At 37.4% G+C, this 23295-nt stretch overlaps 2 protein-coding genes across 2 annotated transcripts in view; one reads left to right on the top strand and one right to left on the bottom strand.

The window, feature by feature from the left end:
• LOC125229322 overlaps positions 1 to 23295 on the bottom strand; it is a 476654-nt gene that overhangs the window by 95382 nt on the left and 357977 nt on the right. The gene's annotated exons all lie outside the window — the stretch shown is intronic.
• On the top strand, positions 19013 to 22935 carry LOC125229324. The gene is made up of 2 exons (XM_048134134.1): positions 19013 to 19975; positions 22787 to 22935. The coding sequence occupies exons 1-2, from the start codon at positions 19177 to 19179 to the stop codon at positions 22798 to 22800; spliced, it is 813 nt and encodes a 270-aa protein (XP_047990091.1). The 5' UTR covers positions 19013 to 19176; the 3' UTR covers positions 22801 to 22935.

Genomic DNA, 23295 nt, shown 5'->3' with positions numbered 1-23295 from the left:
ATTTCGGGGTTTTTTTATTTTAATTTTGTGGTTATATCATAATCGGGTCCATAAAAGACGAGAGCCTGAATGCCTCCCCAGCTGACACACGCCGTCTCGCGCCATCAAATTGACATTTAATTTCCGCGTCTGCCATCCCTTTGTAATGGCTGCGAGTGATACCCACGTTTTAGGGGCCAATAAGGATTCGCAAATGCTGTAGTTTTTTTGCTATTTCATATTATTCACCCTTCTCCCATATATGGGCCAAATAGCATAAGCGTCGATATAATTGTGATTCAGTTGACATTTTAATTTTAATTTATTTTGTTTTAATTTTACATCTAATTTAATTTAATTTTACATTTCATGTAAATTTTATGTGTTTGTGTTGTTTATTGTATTTTAATATGGGCTCAGGGTCTGAAATAAATGATAATATTTTTTTAATACAGTTGCTCAAAAAGTGCCCGTTTTTTGGCTGTTTACCGTGCGAGAAGTTGGTTTTTACGCACTAGTGCGTAAAAAGTATGCGTTCCATTTTACGACTACTTACCGAGTTGTTTTAATATTAGTCTAGTTTACTAAGACGGAATAAAACCAATATAAACATACTATGAAGGCATTAATATTTAAAACATTGATATTTCCTATGTAATTGTTTACTTTTAGTCATATTAAACATTTATAAAATGGTTAATATTTTGAAAAAATAGGTCACAATGAGTCGTGTAAACAGAATGGAACGAAACGCGTCTTCTGTCAAATTAGTGTTGTCTCTTAATGCAAGCACGTTCATAAACCTTAATATGTTACGCGATTTGTCATAATTAGTAGGAGGTAGGGCATAGCGAATGATATTCCGCTTTGTGTGGTAGGGCACAGCACAGCGGATATCGTCTCGCTCGAATCTAGAGCAGAGCCCAACTGGGGAAGTACCTCCGCCTTACAGAAGACCGCAGCCAAATAGCACTAGACCCTACTCATAGTGTTGTGTTCCTGCCGGTGAGTAAGGCTGCCAGAGCTCAACGAGGGTGCGGTGTGCTGATGACGGGAGGACTTACGGAACTAACTTGTTCCGTCTATTGTCCTTTGAGTCGTCGGCAACCCGAACCCTCCTTGGAACTTGTACACTCATTTTTGCTGTGTACTTAACACAGCAAAAGGGAGCGTACAAGTTTCTAATGGGGTGGCAACGCGCATGTGACACTGTTTGAGTTGCAGGCGTCCATAGGTTACGGTGACCGCTTTCCATCAGGCGGACCGTATACTTGTTTGCCACCGACGTAGTATTAAAAAAAAAAAATATTCAATGTTATTTGCAATATATCGAGGCATAAATTGGTCTATTGAATTAAAATATAAGTATACATTAAACAATCGTCCCAAATCGTAAATGTCTGTCTGTTTAAGTCTGTCTGTCTCTCTGTCTGTCTATCTGTCTGTCTGTCTGTGGCATCGTAGCTACCGAACGGATGAACCGATTTGGATTTCGTTTATTTTTTGTTTGAAAGCTGAGTTAGTCGGGATTGTTCTTAGCCATGTTTCATGAAAATCGCCCCACTAAGTCAGGGGTTTTTCAAAGTTTTAATTTTGTGGTTAGGTTATTACATATGTGTTTCTAAAATATGGTTAGGAATTGATATTAATCATTTCCTGATCATTTAATCTAACTTTTACCAGACGCTTAAAATTCTCTAACTTATTCTTAATTTTTCAAGCTATGGCCGGCCGAAATTATCAATTCCTCAACACATCTCATCAATGTTTAGAGTAATAACTGCCACTTATTCTGAAGATAAACAAAATAATATTTAATGACCTCAAACGATATTAGAAACAACATAAAACGAACCTGTCTTCAAAATAAAAAAAATATACGCAATACAATTTACCTATTGACAGAACCCATAACTCATTTAAAGGGTGCCATCTCCCCAAATCTACTTTATTTCGAGATGACAGGATGCTACATTTATTTTCATAATGGATAGCACTCATTTCAATACCAGTTATAGAAGGAAATGAAAAGAAATGCTAACATTATATTTTTAACAAGCAAAAACGTCTGCGAACGATGCTATTAAGCTTAGAATAAATTTTAAAGTGTATAAATTACTGCCTTACGTGCGTTTGAACTCCGATAGTCGTTTAAAAAGATGCCTCAGACTCTGATGATGGAAAGATTCGCTGGCTATTGATGAGGTCTTCGTGGCTTAGTTGGCAAAGCGCTGGCAGGCAATTATGGACGCGCGACAAATGATAAAACATCTGGCCGTCCCTATCGCACTTACTAATAGTGCGATACGGACGGCCTGATATTTTATCGTCTATCGCGCGACCATGCTACCCGTGCTGGAATACATAAAAGCCTCACTCGAGGCGATAGTTTTTTTCACCTCTAAATGTATTTCTATTGCACGGCTGGACTCATTTGACGACCGGTCTGGCGCAGTCGATAGTGACCCTGCCTGCTACGTCGCGGTCCCTGTAAGGGCATTTATTTGTGTGATGAGCACAGATATTTGTACCTGAGTCATGGATGTTATCTATGTATAGAAGTATTTATATATGTATTATATATATCGTTGTCTGAGTACCCACAACACAAGCCTTCTTGAGCTTCAATCGAGCCTCAGTCAATCTATGTAAGGCCGTTTTCACATTATCCGATCCGATATCGGGTGTAGGAAGGATGTAAAATGTAAGATTTATGTGCTTCCAGGTTTTTATTTATGTATTTGATAGATCATTATTACTAAAAAACGATATAAAACGCAAAAATTGCGGATTTAATGCAGATGGCACTTTCCTACAACAGTTTTAGTCCGAGGCACCATCGAACTGCCGATATCGGCAGGACGCTTCCGACATTTTTGGCATGCCGGACCCCCCGCCAGCTGTCGGCCGATAATATTTGTATGTGTGCGTATATAATGTAGGTATACGTTTGTAGTAGTGTGCGTGACAAAAACGGCGTCTATTAAACAGCTGTTAATGATGAATTTCTGTTGAAAAAAAAGATTGTAATTAATCGGTCCGAATTGCGGATACTAATTTTTTCATGTTTTAGTAGATATAGTTAAATGTAAAATTATTTATTTTACCTGCACACACTTGAGTATTTTTATGCTCGTTATTTTAATTTTACTATAAAATATTTGGAATATAGTGCTTATAATTATTAAATATAATTTTTTTTTTTAATATTTTTTGATACAAAATCATACTTCATTGATTTGGAACAATGCGTTTTATCGGACCGACATCCGACATTATCGGAAGCGTTTATCGGGTGTAGGATGTCGGTCCGACACCCGATATCGGATCGGATAATGTGAAAACGGCCTAAGAATGTCCTATTTTTTTTTATTGCGAACATTGTCACTGATTCTGTATCCTATCGAGAAATGTCGTAAAATAAAATACCATTACACTTATATCTTTCTTCTCGAATTTTTCAAAACTCTTATAATAAATTACTAGTTGCATACTATGACAATTGTACCGCCATTGTTTTGGTGAAATGACGTGTTTGGTGAATATGTCTCGTTGGCAAAAGGCAAGGATATTGCCAGCTTTTGCGTCACCTATTTAAAAATTTGATAGAAAATTATAAATGATTTATGTTTTTTTTAAGGAAGTTATATCATTGCGTCGCTGCGCGTGCAAATTTCGCTATGTGTTTTTAACCTACTTTACAGGAGACACAAAAAACTGTTTATTTCGGCAATTATTGAACATAAATAAATCAATATTTTTATGGCATAAGTATTTTCACTTTTGCATACATTATGAAATAACTTGAAACTATATTTCAGTTATTATAAGGTTAAAAAAATATTTTTTCATAAATATGTTACATGGCGATTATAATTTGAGTCGTAAAAAACCGGTATTTGTCTTACAATCACTTAACTAGACTTTATTCTTAAGGAACAAAATACAATTTGTGCACTTTATCGTCACATGGTTATTTAATCATATGATTTATTTTGAATTAACTATGCTGTTGTTTATTTGTAATTTAGCAATTCATTTTCGAATTAATTATGTCAGAAAAAACACCATTTAATACTATAAGCATAATACACAATACTATAATAAAAAACTCGATTAAATTAATATATTACTACCAATATATTACAACTATAATAATATATTTTTTCCATTAATTTTTATGAATGGAAGTTATTTCAGTTACAAAGTTGCTCAATGTGGTATTATGTAAACATTTCTGTATTGAATAAGATTTCATTATGCATTTTTTAACTTGAAAAAACCGGATAATTCTAGTCTGGCTGGAACACCGAAGGTTACGTGTATATTTTACTATTTTTTTTCTCACAACTATATTAATAATCATGTATGGTGTAAGACGATTTATTTTCCAAATTTCATAGTTTAGGTCAAACGGAAGTACCCTATTAATTTTGACTTCCTTGAGAGTGTAGATTTTTTTTCAACTCAATTAACCTATGTTGTATTTACTTAGAAATAAGGTTTTTTTACAGCTTCAAGGAACGGTACAGTACACTTGAGTATAGGGTTTTTCCGTAATAAATAATATTGACAAATTGATAAACGGATTGACAAGAAAGTACATAATTGTATAAGGGTTCCATTTTTCTTTTTTTATCCGAAAACGATAAAAAATCTTTGTCACTCAAAACTTTGTGTGATTTCTCAAGTCAGCTTTTTTTCATTTATTAAACATTTTATTTTCATTTATTTATTTTAAAATGTTTCCAGAAAGGATAGATAGATCTTATCACACAAAATTTCATACAAAACGATGTCTTACCAATGCAATGTTAAATCACTTGCTATTTTTTTAAGTTACTTAGCATAACTTTATCGTATTTCGATAGTTTGTAATATACGTTTACACGCACTGAACCCTACACGAAATTTGTCATTATACTAAACACTAATAAATTTCTGACAGTTAATCTTAAAAATGAATTTAAAATGATTTATTTTTAACAATTATTAAAAAATAACTATTCGGTCAGAGTGAGTACTTTCAGACATAGTCTCAATAAAAAGGGAATCTACACTCTCTGTCTCATTTATAGAGGTTACAAACCCACCTACCTTACACCATTTAAACAAGTTTTAAGAGAGTAGGCTAGATTTTTATAAGAAAAGCCTGCTATGTGACGCAAAACACACGATCTGGAAACATTCACGATTTCTACAAATAGTACAAAATTATCGCTGTGTATGAGATTGTACAAATCGGGCACAAACATCTAACACATCTTTTTATACAATATTTCCGAAAATATAGCTATGTGTCATAATTCACATAGCAGGCGCAATTCCAAAACTGCTGTTATAAGAAGATAATGTAGTTATGTGATTTATTGCAGTTAGCGATTATAGGAGGAACATTCAATGTATGGGCATCACATACCTACTTTTGATAAAACCTGTAATACTGAAATGAGCTCGACGCTGTTTTTGGAGCATATGTATTTAGAAATAAGGTTTAAAATGGCATTGAAAACGAAAAATCGTTAAAAATCACATAGCGAATTTTGCACGCGCAGCGACGATTGCCGACTAGGCAGTATGTATATTGTATTTTATATATTTTTATATTGTTATTCAGACCAAAAATCATAAACACTTAGCATTACTACATTGATTACCTTTTTGGTTCATATGTACATATATCTGGTTTGGCGTATGCTCTTTTCTCAAAGGTTTGAGGGCGTTATCGTTCCGGAAACACCGAAAAGACAGTTCATTCCGTAGATTGACGTTTCTGTAGAAACAGTTAGGCTCCCCACAGACAGTCTTAAAAATTCATAATCTTAAAAAAAACTTGTATGCAATCTGACAGTTCAAACTGACACTGACAAGACACTGACAGATCTGTCAGTGTCAATTGCATACAAATTTTTTTTAAGATTATGAATTTTTAAGACTGTCTGTGGGGAGCCTTAAGAACTTGGTATGTTTCCTGTGCCCTATTTCACAAAAGTGACAATTGTGGCCCGACAGTCACACTTCGCCGTTTGTTTCCTTGTTACTTATCAACCCAAAAATAGGCACAGAATTTACTTATTTATTTATTTAACCTTTAAGGTTTTAAAGTACAAAAGGCGAACTTAATGCCATAAGGCATTCTCTACCAGTCAACCTTTAGGCGAAGCAGAAAAAATTGGGGAGAATTTTCATTGTTAAATGTCAATGTTTTGATGTTAATTCGATGGTGTTATGTTTTTTTTGTTATTTAGTACTATTTTTTTTAGCATAAAATATGAATATATCCGACCAACTCTAATAACAAGAAGTCTTAGCATGAAAGTACTAGTAAATAAGCCATGATTCCTCACATAAACACTGCTCAGAGAAGCGGCCGTAGCTGAAAGACGAGCAGACTCCAACTTCCGCAGAGTTGCGAACTTGCGCGTACTTCCCCTAACTATAAGATCTATTTCAACTAAGTCCGAGTAAACTTCTTGCATTTTCACGCCAGTTTTCTTGCTGTTAATATTAAATATCTTGGAAGCATAGTTTTTATTCTTATAGCAAGGACCATATAATACAGGGACAGACAAAGCCCATACATAAAAGCGTACCCCTGAATTGTATGGGCTTTTTAGGCATCAAACTAGATGGCGCTGTTTCGCAGCCTGGTGGAAGTTGCCAAAATCATATTTTCCCCAAATATTTTAGCGTGCTTTTCACTATTTTTCACATGAAAGAAAAGCTCTCTTAAAAAATCAAGTGTTTTTCACTCAGTTCACGCCTTGATGTAACAATAAAAATATTCGAAGAACACGGTGTGACTATTTCATGTAGACATCTTAGTGACCGGCCACATCAGAGCGTCGCGTGTCTCGGGGCGCGCAACGGACGTCCGCGCCACGCCACCTGAGTGTAATTCAAAAAACGTCTCCTCAGTACATTTTGTATAGGAAGGACGTAAGACGCGCCCCAGGTGGCGTGGCGGCGGCGTGGCGCGCGCCGTGCCGCTTGGCGGCGCGCCTTACGTCCTTCCTATACAAAATGTACTGCATGAGGAGACGCTTTTTGAATTACACTCAGGTGGCGTGGCGCGGACGTCCGTTGCGCGCCCCGAGACACGCGACGCTCTGATGTGGCCGGTACCTTACTATCATAGTTTTAAGGGGTTTTTGTTGATACTTCCATAGTCTGTCGCTTAAAACATCTGCACATGTCATACGTCATTGAAATCCGTTTCTCAGTTCCCTGTTTCACATGATTAATGAACAAACACACATAAATCTCGAGTCAGTCTCTTAACAGAGGATTACCTACCTCCCATCATTCATAAGCCTGTCTTAATATCTTTTCATCCCACTCCGCAGTGATATGGACTCGCCCTTCACATAATTTAATTAAATATTAACCCCCCACGTTACCTTCATCATGTCACATAAAGTATGATGGTCGCGCTCTACGTGACTTGATACAAAGGTCGGTGAAACGTGGATTATGTAGAAATCGTTTTTACGAAATTCAGTGCTAAAATAGTTTCAAGTTTAAAGTGCTAAGTATAGTAGGTACTAAATTAAAGTTTTAACGACTTAAAAGTACCCGATTTTCTGTGATACATTTCATAATAGTGACAAATTTTATTGACGCCCGACAAAATACAAAATCATATATTCAGCAAATAGGCCACGGGGGCACTTTTACATGGCAACATTACAGAGTATTCATTAAAGTTAAACAAATGAAATTAATAGAAATATTAACAACTAAAAATATTAATCATAAGCAAAGTAAATATACACTGATATAGAGTTAGAGATGTATAAAGTCTCTAAATGTCATAATTAATAGGTACATAAAGAAAGCGCAAACAGATACAAAGATAAAAGAAATCTATAATACTTCTAGAGTTGTAAAAGACTCTGAATGTTACAAGTAAAAATATTATACTTAATCAAATACTTAATCCATGGAGATGTATATAGGGTCTCCAAGAGTCAAATTTTATACAATTAAAATATTTAAAACATAAACCTTTGTCAAATCATACAAAAAAAAATACAGAAAATAAACAGCAAAATTACACATATCAAGAGATGTACAAGTCTCTAGTTGTCAATCATTAAAGTAACAAGTCAAGTTTACAAAAAAAATATAATCAAAATCTCAGAGATGTATAAGGTCTCTAAGGGTCCAAAAACTAACATCAAGCGACAACAAGATCATTAAAGTAAGGAATCTATTTTAAAATAGAATATAATAAACACAGTTACACTTCGCCGTTCATTGCATGTTCAACAGGGAAATATTGACGTTGAGTTACAACACAGAATTAGGCACAAAATTGTCAATGTCACTGGTGAAATAACCGACAACGAATCATTGAATCATATAATTTGCACGATGCCTACAAAAAACGACACTCAATCGTGCGATTTTGAAAAGCGACAACAGTTTTATCAAATAAATAGTCCCATCCATCAAACGCCCGCGGAACATACTTAATCTCAGTCATATCACAACTACGCCACTCTGAAAAACAAACAAACATACACATACACTCTCAAACCTGTTATATACATACGCTTAAGGTTTATAACTTCGTTTGTAAGACAAGGGTTGAGAGAGGTACGTGTGTAATTTCCAAGGTAACAATGGTGACATATATAGGATGATGTCGGGGATACTTTGGCACTGGGGGATACTGTGTTTGTTTGAGAGCGCACTATTCGCCAACAAACTGGTTCCAGTTTGGCGAAAACAAATGTAATAAAGTCATAAGTTTTTGAAAAAAAAAAACTCTGCTCAGGAATTTGTTTGGTCATAAAAGTGCTTCGTGAGTATATCAGAGGAAGCCTGAAAGTAGCACCGATTGTTGAAAAAGTAAGAGCGAATCGACTAGAATAGTATGGACATGTAATGCGGAGGGATGAAAGGCATGTGACGAGAAAGGTATTACGAATGAATGTGGAAGGTGGTGGAAGTAACGGGAGGGCAAAACCGAAGAAGAGGTGGATGGACTGTGTGAGACATGATATGGAACTAAAACAAGTTAATGATAAGAATGACGAGTGACAGAGATGTATGGAAGAGAAATACATGCTGCGCCGACCCCAAGTGACTGGGATAAGGGCAAGAGAATGATGGTGGAAATTCTCGTGGTGAAAAACTTATGCTGTAATAAGATGTTTTTTTAAACAAGCTTTTATTTCAATGCTATAAAAAAAGCTTTTTAATTCCACGCCAAAAAAATAATAACAATTACTAAAAAATTTAAGAAGAATATGTCTACAATTAGCATATATATCTAATGGTTCTATTTATATTTTAACTAAAATTTAATAACTAAGTGTATAATATTTCGCTATTCTATGATTGGTGGACCTCTTTGCGAGTAAAGGCCTCCCCCAGCCCTCCCCCTTCAATGCTATAAAACGAAGAAAATATGCTGACTATATAAGCACTTACAGTTAAGTATACCTACACGGCAGATCGGAAATCGTTCAATGAGTGAACGAGTGAGCGGAAACGGATACGGATCTGAAGTGGCAAATACCGAGTTTTAATCTGCGAGTTACCGGCGCCGAGTGCCTTTGCGAGTGTATTAGTTCCTGCTATTAATGTTTCAGTGGCGATTTAATCTGGAAATTGCTTGGAAGAATAAGTACTGGCGATTTTAGACGTTTAAAGCTCGGCCACACATGCGCGGACGCTGGCGTTGCGCCCGGCGGACGCCGGCGGGAACTAACGAGCGCGGATTGCGAGCGGAATGCGCGCGGATTGCGAGCGGAACGCCAGCGTTCCGCCGGCGCACCGCTATCATTGCGCTCCGCTAACGCTCCGCTGACGCTACGCTATCAAAACGCTTTATGTGTGGCGGAGCGGAGGCTTTAACTTTTGTAACACCAAAGACATATCGTCACTACTTTTAAAAAAACTAGTATCTTCTTCTGTCAATGAAAAGAAAATTGTAGTAAGTATGTATGAAATGCATATAGACTTACTGCGTTTTAACTTTGAGGAACAGCGTGAGATACGAGATTTTTTAAAAGTAGTGACGATATGTAACTCCGTATAGACGGATAAATTTTAAGAAAAAAACGTACTTCAAAACCATAATGAAAAAGGTATGGTGGCCAAGACGGCGTTACACCTTTGGGGAACGATCGGATAGACGGCGCTAATAAAAATATTTGACATTTTAACGCATATCAAGAATATGGGCCAAATTGTCAAAACTGAGGTTCAAAAGTTTTAAGCCTGTGTCGTGAGATGGCAGTCTTTGCACTGTGATTACACATTTTACTTTGACAGTAACAGTTATAGAGAGACTGAAACTCGGCTACTATTTATATGGGAATCACACTGACTGGCTGGAGGCTTCAGGCTGATAATCCATCTGTCTGAGCCCTAGCTATATTTTTGGCCAGTATTTTAGACGTATATAAGAATTGACGACGTCAAGGAAAATTGGCATACATCCGCATAAGGGAGAACAAACGGAGATGTCGAGGAAACCTTCCCTTTATCATTCAAGTTAAATTTATAAAGTCACGGAAGTGTATTTGGATAAGAAAGGGCAAGAAAGCCAGGATACTTTTGCCGGGCAATGGTATCTATCTTATGTGAGAAATACAAGCTCAATTCATACTATTATTGGCCAATTTGACTGTATTTGGAATAAAAAAGTAATAGACACAATAGAAAAAGCCAATCGGTAACCAACGCGAACGCCAGCGAAATGGCCGCATTCGCTTTGAATATTCCAATCCGGCGTAAACCAGATTGCGTGGCTCCGCGCCGCCGCAAACCGGATATTTCCTGTATCTAGGCTGTGCGCACATCATCAAAAAAACTACTTTTAGACAGATTCGTCCCAAATTTCTAGATTTTAACGACAAAAGATTTGGAAACAGTATGCTGCCTTGTGATCATTAACTAGATTTTTTTAAAGTGTGAAATACTGCCGGTAGGAAATATACTTATATACATACAAACTATGTATTTTTATAGAGTTTCTTGGGTAGAAAATATTTGGCGTAGTGGAAGTTGCTTTTCAAAAACAGACTAGGTAATAGACGATTTTTAAACAGTGGCTAATTGACCATAAGTGATGATTTTGCATAAACATTTTCATAGAATTAGTATTTCCAGTAGACAGATAAATCATCCCAATACTAAATAGTAGGTAGAAAAGTCTGTCAGAAACGAATGCGAGCAAAATGGCTGCATTCACTTTGAGTATCCCAATCCGGCGTCAACTAGATTGCGCCGCTCCGGGCCGCCGCAAACCGGATATGTCTGGCGTCCGTGTTACAAAAAGCGATTTATAATGTACAAAATTGCTGACAAATACTAAAACTGGGATCAAAATGACTTTCAATTTGTAGAGGTTAACAATTTTCATACTATTCCAAATTACAAATCGATAGTAAATAGTTCTCGAGATATTTAGCAATCTGACAGACAGACAGACGGGCAGAGGAGCACCATAGGGTTCCTTTGTACCTTTTTGGCACGGAACCCCAAAAAAAAAAAGATGTCAAATGACATTGAAAGTATGGAAGTAAATATTATGTGATTGCGTTAATTGTATGTTTTCCATATATTCTAAGATATACTTCGTTTAACTTACATCACCTTTTTCCGTTTACTAGAATACATTTTAGTAATTCCACTCCAAACTCGCAAAAATAGCTAACAGAAAAAGCCTAGCGAAATGGCCGCATTCGCTTCGAATATCTCAATCCGGCGTAAACCAGATTGCACCGCTCCGCGCCGCCGCAAACCGGATATTTCTGGCGCCCGTGCTACGTACAGTCAACATCTAAACATTAATTCAGGTTGTGTACAGTCAAGTGTAAAAATATGGGTGTACACATCTTACTCGAAAATATGTCCCACAGCATCTTAGTCCGGTGTAATAAGAGCGTTAGTGTCATATTTATGAGACGATTTCTTCAATACATATTTTTGCACTTGACTGTACGTTAGTCAAATGCACAAAAGTTTACGATCTCTATCGCGCGTCCGCAGATATTGGCGTGACAAAGCCAGATTGCGTTTCGATCGGCGTCTAGCGTCAACGATTGTCATTTCGGCTAGGCCGGTTGGCGATACACAAACTAGTGGGTATGTGAACTGTAGATCTCACTTAATACTTTATTGTATAAGCAATTATAATAGCGACCTTAAATAGCTTTACTTCAACTTCCGGCATTTTTTACATAAAAAAAATAAAAATAAAAATAAATCTTATCTCACTTTACCGCACTGACTTAATTCCTAAAATTAGGATTAAATTTTATGAGAATGTTTTTTGATCAGAAATAATTTCTTCATAGTAATCATGATGTTTCAGGCATTTGTAGCGGTATTGTTTACAGGCAGTTACTAAATAACTAAACAATTACTAAGACTAAGAAACTGATTAAAACTGCAATTCTATGAAGTTCTTTCTAATGCCAATAAAAAAGTATCAATACGAACCCAATAACGTCTTGGCGAAATAACCTCATTCGCTTCGCAGCCCAATCCGGTTTAAACCGGCTCCTAACCGGATATGACCGGCTCCAAGTAGTTTGTTTGAAGTTGGGAACTTATTTGCGACAGAAGATTGGAAGGACGAATCGTAATGAGGCCTTTTTATGGGTTGGGGCTGATGAAGTTTACGCTCTGTGTGGTCGCGTGGAGCTTTTTAGATTTTTTTATTTATTATACAGGGTGGCCCAAAAATACGTTGACAAACGTTTGTATAATTATTTTTCTATCCTTATACGAATGATTGTCCAACAAATTAAAATGTGAAACCTTAATAATTTTTGACCAAATAAATCGAATCGCCTTCAAAATGCCCTCCTTTGGCTTTGAAGTACAAACGCAAATGTAAGAAAAAAAAATAACGATATGCCGCTGCACCTCTAGTATGACTTTCGTCTAACTTATTGCACGTTTAGCTTTTTAAATATCCTAATTTTTGTAATCAATAAACGGGCTAGGGTTTTAAGATTGATTACAAACTATAATTTATAGTTTTAAGTGAGGTGAATTTACGTAGGTAGGCTGAAACGTATCGAACGTATGAATTTGAAAAAATCGCCGTTTTACAATTGGTCTACATAGCAAATCTTGCGAAATGGACATGAATGCTGTTGAAATATTCATGGTGAATGTAGAAATATACAATAAATATAGGCTCAAAAAATATTTTCGGTAACTTCGATATTTTTGTTTATTTCAACATTTTACTATTATTTGTCAACGTAATTTTGGGCCACCCTGTAAATGGGCTTACTCTTGGCCACAGACTAGCCAAAGGCAAGGACGTGGCCTACGATGGAGTGAGCTCGCCCAGAAGATGCCTGAAGATATTTTTATTTTAAAGCCGTTTTGGACATAGCTAAATTTAGTTCATATCAAAGACATATATTATTTAATAGCTCCGTAAAGTCTAAAATAAAACTGAGGTTCAAAGTTTTAAGCCTATGTCGAGAGAGTACTGTGACTTCATATTTTAATCAGACAGTCATTCTCTATTTATAATGACTGTAATGCTCTGGTTCATATGAAATAATATTGAGGAAAAATTGAAAAAAAAATCACGGTATAACTGCGTTAATCCGTGATCCGTGTATATTTGTAAAAAAACTTCAGTAAGTATTAGACTTATATTGACCGGGATATAGACCGTGATTACCTTTTTGATTTTTGTCGAGCTCCCGATATTTCGACGCAGTTGCATGCATCATGATCACGGAAAACTGACGAAGGCGGGTGGATGTTAAAGTTGCATAGACAGCGCGCGATCTACCCTCCTTCGCGCGCGTCGGCTGCGTTCACTTTCAGCGTTACCACTGGTCGCATTCACACTCGATGTAAGTATGTTTTCTACAACTCGCATTTCGGAAACGAAAGTAAGTGATGTAAGAGATTTGTTTTGACGTAGTTCGATCTGTTCGATAATTATGTAGTTTTGACCTACGCATATTAAACTTTAGCTTGGAAGAGGCACTGCTCACTAGTTTAGGTACCTACTCGTAGCCTCCAAGATTTGGATTAATTAACATACAAACTAAGGGCCAGTAAAACAAAAAGCTAGTGTAAAAATGAGGCATAGGTATTTCGTGAGAGGAAGAGTCACAAAACATACTAACGGGCTAACATTACTGTATCAGGCACTTGATATCCAGTATTTCGACGTTGACATGTGAACCACGTATGAGGATAAAATAGATGGGGCATGCATGCTGAGATCATAAGATCACACGCTCGCATAAGCTCCTAACTTCACCGTGTAGGGTCGGGCCTAAATAAGCACTGTGAGAATATTAATGGGTCAAACGCTAAAACGAAAAGTCCCTTTTTAACCCCCGACGCAAAAACGACGGGGTGTTATAAGTTTTACTTGTCTGTCTGTATGTATATCTGTCTGTCTGTTTGTTTGTCTGTCTGTCTGTGTGTCTGTCTGTGGCATCGTAGCTCGCGAACGGATTAACCGATTTAGATTTAGTTTTTTTTTTGTCTGAAAGTTGTCGGTTTACTATGTCGCGGTCGGGGGTTTTTTCCAAATTTTAATTTAGTGGTTATTAATTGTAATATTTGTAATGAGGAGGAAATAATCGCGCTAACATTGTTATAAGTTCTAGTACAACTATTTTAACAGTCATTATCGTAGCAATTTACATACATAAGTCTGTTTCTTTTTCAGAGGGGAAGGCCGAGATCACGGATTTCCATTTGCGATCATTTACGATCCTGACAAACCACTTTTGCTTCACGGCACTTTCGTAACAATAAAGTGTTTGCTTTCATACATTTTTAACACTTTACCACATTATGTACCTCTATAACAGTAAATTTATTATTACTGATGCTGGTACGTCTAAATCATAGTTCACTTTGCACGATTTCACTTCTTAGATAGTTTGTATAGTCTATTTTTAAATTGATCACAATTTCAGAGGGTAATTTGTTCCAAGCTTGCACTATTCTGTTTGTAATGAAGTTTTTGCCGATATTTGTTTTGTGCTTTATTTTTACAAGTTTTATGTTTTATGTTAGTTTTATGTTGTATTAATGCTATAAGTTTATGCGGATCTTTATTTTTATAGTCTAAAATTAGGTCCATAACATCTCACGTAATTGCTCGCCAAATTAATTGAGGTATTTCATAAAGACGCTTCGCTTGACGCATTGAACTAAAATTAGACAGATTATTACTCTTAATTACTCTACAGTCTAGAAAATTGACTAAAAACGTCTGAGATAACTTGGACGGGCACTTTATTAGAGACCAGTCATTATTAAAACACCTACGTAATTTATTTTTGAATTTAAAGAACAGCCATCCTTGAATTGAAATAGATATTATACACGAAAAAAAAACGGCAAGGCCCACTGGTGGCCGAGCCGGGAATCGAACCCGGGTCTTTAGCTTACGCGGCTAACGCCTTTACCACTGGACCACACGCCCGCCGTGGTACCCGACAAACAAATCAAAAAATATTCAATAAAATAATTTGATTTGTTCCCTAGTTGTAGCCATTCTTGATTTAAATTTATAACTATGGTAAATTTCTAATTTAGGTACGTAATAGGTAAATAATATCCAATATCGATGGGGTCTAGTTAGGTAGTGACTATTTTTTTTTTTTTTTTTTTTTTTTTATAAATGGGCTTACTCTTGACCACAGACTAGCCAAAGGCAAAGACGTGGCCTACGATGGAGTGAGCTCGCCCAGAAGATGCCTGTTCACTCTTGATTTGAAGGTTGCCGGGTTATATGAGCCTATGCCTATGAAACCGTTGGTTCTGGGGTTGAATCTCGATAAAAGCATTTATTTGTGTAATGAGTACAAATATTTGTTCCTTAATTACTTCTATTTGAGGAATTCCCAAAACACCCACCGGTTCTTGACTAAACCATAAATCCGAATAATCCGATACTTCAAGCTTTTATTTTATTATTTACGTATACACAGTATACAGCCACAATGTCGTCTATGATCACTGAATGATCTCTAAACCATATCCATAGCCCCACTCGGCCCATCCTGGAAGCGATCATTACCTACTTGAGCAATTGTCCGAGCGATTGCTGATGGCCAATCAAAGGACATGACGAGAGCGTTATGGAGTAGTTATGCCGCTGAGTCAAGCAAAATATTTTTCGTCACACAAACATGAGAAAAATACTTAATAAGTCAGCGTTTTCCACTTCATAAAATTAATATTATTTGTCATTTTCCGTGACACTATTGAGTAGCGTATCAATCACTCGTGGTAGCTTTTCACTCATGGCAGTTTTCTTCGCCATAGGTACAGTTTAGTACAGTTTAGGTACAGTTATTTGGTGCAAATTTTGTGACTATTCAGACATCTCTCACGCCATCCTGATGGGCATTTTAAGTCACCAACTATAATGTCACCCTTGGTCAAACAGTCATGTGCTATGATGATAGAATAGCATGTCGGGACCAATTGTTTCGGCAATAGAATAATCGTTTTGTCAGTTATAACACACAACAGGAGTTAGTGTTTTTTGGCACGAGTTTCATGAGCGGATGTGGACAGTCACGAATAAAATAAATAATATAATAATAATATAATTTATTTATTATATCAGACAACAAAGGGCCCATAATGGTTAGTACTTATACATTATTGGATATTTTAAAAACTACCTGTTAGTATAACATAAACAAAAAGTCGACACAATAATACAACAAATAAATAATAATATGCAAATAAATGAATTATGAATTATAAAAAAAATATATTATTTTGTAGCAATGAAGACAAGTTCATATGCACTTACAGATTTTAAGTAGAATCCATTCAGTTAGGAGGATTTTTTTTTTATATTTACACTTCTGTCTTTACCTTGGGCTCATCAAAATAGCATAGCAAAAGTAAAATACTTACCTACTTCACTTGGTAACCTTTTCCCTAGTAAGTATATGAAACTATTAAAATCAATATCTGATACAAAACAAAATGCACTAGACCACGAAAACGGGTACACAACGCATATAAATTACACACATTGCCATTACTCTACCTATTGAGTGTGGACGTGATATCACGTCAATTTCATCGCTGAATAGGGTTAACTATAGTCCCGGGGCCAGTCGACCAAAAGCCATCAAACTGAACGGTTTCATTCATAGCTCTGAGAGCCAATCTATCGCCGTGCCAGCTTTGCGAGTTTCGTCCACAAGATTGTAATACATCGCAAAGATTGTCAAAGAGATTTGATAATTATTAACTTAAGAAATAAGAATAAGTAAGTAAGCGCCAAATGTGCTTAGAAATGTTAAAAAAGTTCCTAGGTATTTAATTTACTGTTTTATCCTATTTTTGGTGGCAGTGTAAACAGCATTATTAATTTCAGTACCAAATAACATGTAGAGTATATAAGTAACTTACATCGGAGAAATTTGTCATCGGTTGTTCACCTTCACTGACTGGTAGATTCTGTAGTTAGATACTTACCTGAAAAAAAAAACATAAATTATAGTAACAAATTTTAACCATAATTAATTTTATGTGACGTAGGGCGTAAAAAACATTGAATAGAAAACTTTCTTCAGAAAATCTATTTTTTTTTTACTTTTCGGGTTTATGGTAGGTGCCTGAGTATTTGAAAATGTTGAAAATAAACTTTTGTTTAGGAATAAATTATCGTACCTTTTAATATCCAAGAAGCTGTATTAATGCTAATAAGAGTTATCAATGATTATTTTCATTAGATTTAAGTATATTGACCGGGATATAGACCGTGATTACCTTTTTGATTTTTGTCGAGCTCCCGATACTTCGACGCAGTTGCATGCATCATGATCACGGAAAACTGACGAAGGCGGGCAGATGTCAAAGTTGCGTAGACAGCGCGCGATCTACCCTCCTTCGCGCGCGTCGGCTGCGTTCACTTTCAGCGTTACCACTGGTCGCATTCACGCTCGATGTATTAATGCTGTATGTCACTAATTATGTCATCGAGTTATGTTAACCTCAAGGAAAACGAATGAAAACTAAACATACCAAATCGTAATTATTTAAACTTCTTCATTAAGTTTCAATGGAATGCCTTTTTAAACGAGTGACGGACAATGGCACCTGTCTCTTTTGTCTCGGACCTTCATAACTTTTCAATTGCACGCCATTTTGCGTAATAGGCGCCATAGAAAAGGAACAAGGCATGAGAGACGAGCGATGATACGTAGTTTTATAAAAAGTGTACTTCTACGTAAAAAGACTGCAACAAACATGCAACCGCACTAGTATTGTATGGGCTACTGTAGTGACTTATATTTTTAGACACACTTAACTTTTTTTTAAATATAAAATTAATAAAAATTTAAACTATTTTTAAGCTAAGATATGGGATTCTTCAAGAAGCAAGTATTTAGGATTCTCTCGGCTACGTGAGCCACATGCGAGCACATCAGCGTAATCAACAAAGGAGTTGAAAACAGTCACCATGGTCGGATACGGCCGGGAGAGATATATATTTAGGATTCTCTAAAATAGGCAACGCAAGTGGCTCCCGATGTACAGTCAACCAATTGGAACCCTCGGCCACTATAGAACTATGTCACAGTGACGTTATAAATCATATCGTAAGAAATCTCTTACTGCTCGTCATTTTGACATGGTTGTAGAGTGGTCTAGGGTTCCAATTGGTTGACTGTATGTCCATGGGCGGCGAATGCGGCGATGACTGCTTCCCATCAGACGACTATATCATAAAAACTTTATTTTTTAGAACACAAACAGTCACATAAACAAATGAATTGGTGTACTACAATGTAGGTACTAAGTAATTTGGATAAAAAAAGTCCTGGGGGGCTACCATGAAGTGCTAAAACCGTTCAGTTTAGGTTGAGAGAGAGGGACGGAGCTATGGAACTGCTATAGCTTCGTCCCTTTCTCTCAACCTAAACTGAACGGCTTTAGCACTTCATGGTAACCCCCCTGGAGGTTCATTACTGAATATAAAGATTGTTAGCATACTAACAAAATTAGGTATGTAAGTGTTATGTTTTCATATAGAGGGTAGTTGTAACCCATGTCAGTCTGTGTCCGAGCATTAAACGTAGCACATCAGTGTTCTATAAATCTGGAGTTTTCTTTAGAAACCTACGTCTAGAACACAGCAATTGGCGACGAGATCGATATCTACGTGTGCAGAGAACGTTTTTTTCAATTAATTGGTTGGAAAAAATGACTACATCAAGTGCAAATGTAATGTTCGGCGGCAGTCTCAATTTTGACCATCGGATTCACGAATGGAGTATCTTCAGGAGCAGATTGTTTCAATTCTGCACTGTTAATGATATTACGGAAACAACAGACAAGTCAGAAGTGAAACGCCGTGCCGTGTTATTGTCGGCCTTATCGGAAGATACCTACCGCATTCTTCGAGACTTAGTGGCGCCAAAGGAAGTTGACAGCGTAGAATACAAGGTTTTGTTACAACATCTGGATACGCATTTTACGCCAAAGAAGAGTACATTTGCTGAACGCTACACTTTTTATAAGGCTGAACAGCGACCGGGTGAAGAGTTGCCAGATTGGGCCGCACGAGTGCGTAGCCTGGCCCAGTACTGTGGTTTTAAAACGGAGTTGGACAGTGTATTACGCGACAGGTTTGTCTTAGGGTTGGAAAATGTAAAAGAAAAAGAAAAGTTATTTGCCGAGAGCGTTGACACTTTAACGTTTAGCAAGGCATTAGAATTAGCGCAAAGTGTGCGGTGCGCGCGAATAGCGTTGCAAAAAACACAACCCGCGGTACCCGAAACTCCAGTGTTTGCCGTCAACACGTCGCGCGCGCAACGTAACCCTCGTAGTAACTTGGAAAGTTGTGAAGTTTGCGGCTATAAAAATCATACAAAGGATCAGTGTCGTTTTATTAACTATACATGTCAAAAGTGTAAACAAAAAGGACATTTAAAGCGAATGTGTAAAACCAAAGTGCGAAGGAATTATTTTGTAGCAGAGGAGGATGACGATATCATTCAAGGTGAGAGTGTTTACAGTATTGTTACAGTTTATGGTGAACCGATGGTACAGATCGTTACGATAGCGAGCGAGCCTATTAGTTGCGAGATTGACTGTGGGAGCGCAGTGTCACTAATGCCCCACGACATCTACGATAGGTATTTCTCAGAATATGAGTTAAAGTCGCCGAAGCTCGTATTAAGGTGCTATAATAAAAGTAAGCTGGCACTTAAGGGTACCGTTAGCTTACCCGTCACCTACGATGGGGAAACTAACCAGGTTATGTTCTATGTTTGTGTGGAGAGCGAGGATCGACCTACTTTATTGGGGCGCGATTTTTTTAGAGCATTTCGTTTACAAATTTGTAGACAAAACGTTAACAATATAGTAGGAGATGACTTAGGCTCTAAAATCATGACTAAATATTCTAAGTTATTCACAGACGAACTGGGGTGTTTTAATAAATATAAAGTCACTCTTAAGGTTAAACCGGACATGCCATTGAAGTTTTTCAAGCCTCGCCCTGTGCCATTGCCATTAAAAGGTAAAATAGAAGCTGAGATTCAGCGTTTAGTAGATTTGGGGATCCTTGAGAAAGTAGACCACGCCGATGTCGCTAACGCCGATAGTGCCCGTGTTGCGCGCCGACGGAAATATTAGGATCTGTGGGGACTATTCGGTTACGTTAAATAAGGCGTTATATGTTGATAATTATCCGGTTCCACGTATTGAGGATTTGTTTGCTAAGCTATATGGAGGGGAAGAGTTCTCAAAACTCGACCTGTCTAGGGCGTACAATCAGCTGGAATTGGACGAGTCGCGTAACTTAACTTGCATAAATACGCATAAGGGTTTATTTCGCTATAACCGTTTAGTGTTTGGACTCACGAACGCGCCTTATATTTTTCAACAGACGCTTGAAAGCGTACTAGGTGACATAGACGGCGTTTGTATATTTATTGACGATATATTGGTGACCGGAGAAAACCGCGATATTCATATAAAAAGGCTAGAACAGGTTTTAAGTAGGTTAGAGGATGCCGGGTTACGATTAAAACGCGAGAAGTGTGATCTATTTAAAAAATCAGTCGAATATCTCGGTTTCATCATTGATAAACACGGATTGCATAAGTCACCAAAGAAAGTTGAAGCCATTTTAAAGTGTACGCCTCCAAAGAATGTTACAGAACTTAAGTCTTTCCTGGGCTTAGTCAATTATTACAGATGTTTTGTGCCTAACACTTCCAGCGTTTTAAAGCCTTTGTATTCACTTTTAAAAAATGACGTAAAGTGGGAGTGGGGGGAAGAACAAGGAAAAGCGTTTAAAAGTATTAAGGAGGAGATGGGTTCCGAAAGGGTTCTCGCGCACTACAACCCCGAGTTAGTGACGATAGTGACAGCTGACGCAGGGCCCGCCGGCCTCGGGGCGGTCTTATCACAGACGCAGCCCTCTGGCGAGGAGCGCGTAGTGGCTTACGCTTCACGGTCACTTTCAAAAGCAGAGTGTAATTACGCTCAAATACAAAAGGAGGCTGCGAGCTTAGTGTTTGCGGTAAAAAAATTCCATCACTACTTGTATGGCCGTGACGTGCCATTTGTCTTACGAACGGATCATAAACCACTTATTACTATTTTTGGCGATAAAAAGGGCATACCGGAAATGGCTGCAAATCGTTTACAGCGATACGCATTGTTTTTATCAAGTTACAATTTTAATATTGAGTATATAAAAAGCGAACAAAACATCGCGGATTTTCTTTCGCGCTCGATATCCAGTTATTCATCAAGGGTTGAACAATGTGATAGTGAGCTCGTAGATACGTGCTTATACGTTAATTACTTTACGGATAACATGCTCAGGCCGATTACGTTATCAGAGGTAAGAGAGGCGACCACAGCTGATAGTAATCTCAATGAGGTTAAACGGTACGTCATAAATGGGTGGCCGCGCAAAATAAAAAATGAAACTTTGAAACCGTACTTTAAATGTAGGTTTGAGCTTCATGTCGAAAATGGGTGCATTCTAAGGGGTCACAAATTAATAATTCCACGGGAGCTTCGCGAAAAAATGTTAGACGAGTTACATAGTTCACATTTCGGCGTCGTCAAAACAAAGACCGAAGCCCGATCACGAATGTGGTGGCCCGATATTGACAAACACATAGAACAAAAGATAGGTTCTTGTAGTATTTGTAACGCAATGCGTAAGACCCCGCCGCGCGCACCGCTTGCCGTGTGGCCTTACCCTAAACGACCTTGGAGTCGTGTGCATATGGACATGTTTTCAGTTGAAGGAACGCAATTTTTGGCAATCATTGATGCACACTCTAAATGGGTCGAATGTTTTCTAATGAAATCAACGGAAACAAAAGCGATCATTGATAGGTTGGTAGAAGTAAATAGTAGATTTGGATTAATGCAGGTTTTAGTATCCGATAACGCAGCGAATTTTTGTTCGAAAGAAATGGAAGTTTACTGCGTAGCAAACGGCATAAAACATTTGACTAGCCCCCCCTACCATCCGCAGTCGAACGGCCAAGTAGAAAATAGTATTGGTTTTTTGAAAAGAGGTATAAAAATAATAATGGCGAATAGCAACACGGAGCCTGTCTCCAGGCGAATACATCAGCTGTTATTTAATATAAGAAACTCCGTTCATTGCACAACCGGTTTTTCGCCCGCACAGCTGATGCTTGGGCGCTCGCTCCGCTGTCGTCTCGATCTGTTGCATCGCGATAACGCGTCGCTAGACAACAACTATGACTCATCACACTCACAATCACCTAACATGTCGTTATCATCCGAAGCTAACCAAAATGTTTGTTTTAAACAGATCTCACAAACTAAGAACTATGGAGGGCGGCGCAAGGTGTGTTTTGTGGAAGGAGATCAGGTGTTAGTTAAACATATATTTAGTAACGGAAATAAGCACGTATGGAAAAAAGGTTGTATACAAAAACTTATAGGTAATAAAATGTACTTAGTTCGTATAATAGATTTGAATATATTAGTTAAGAAACATGTAGATCAGTTACTATTGTATAAAGGTAATAATAGCGTAGGTACTACTAGTGATACCCAAGATATTTCATCTGACCTGGAAATAACAATCAACGAGTCGTTATCTCCAAGTCATGATGCAGTGTCACCTCCAGCGATTGAAGGCCAGACCTCTGACTCAAGTTTAGTTGAAAGTGGAAATAATTTAGATGAGTCTTGCCAGTCGCTGATACCACGGGAAGGTGTACCCCCCGACTCCATAGTCCCGCCTGCTGCCACATCGGTGGCCCAGAATGATGTTTTTCTAGACGGTGAGGCGGAGGGTACCGAGACTACCTTAGA

This window comes from Leguminivora glycinivorella, chromosome 9 (genome assembly GCF_023078275.1).
Source record: "Leguminivora glycinivorella isolate SPB_JAAS2020 chromosome 9, LegGlyc_1.1, whole genome shotgun sequence".
NCBI classification, from domain to species: Eukaryota; Metazoa; Arthropoda; class Insecta; order Lepidoptera; family Tortricidae; genus Leguminivora; species Leguminivora glycinivorella.
The sequence above is the reverse complement of the archived record's forward strand: the minus strand, read 5'-3'. Positions and strand labels throughout refer to the sequence as shown.

Bases quoted from the DNA above. Each gene is read 5' to 3' on its own strand.
- LOC125229324 (XM_048134134.1), top strand. From the start codon at position 19,177: ATGACTACATCAAGTGCAAATGTAATGTTCGGCGGCAGTCTCAATTTT.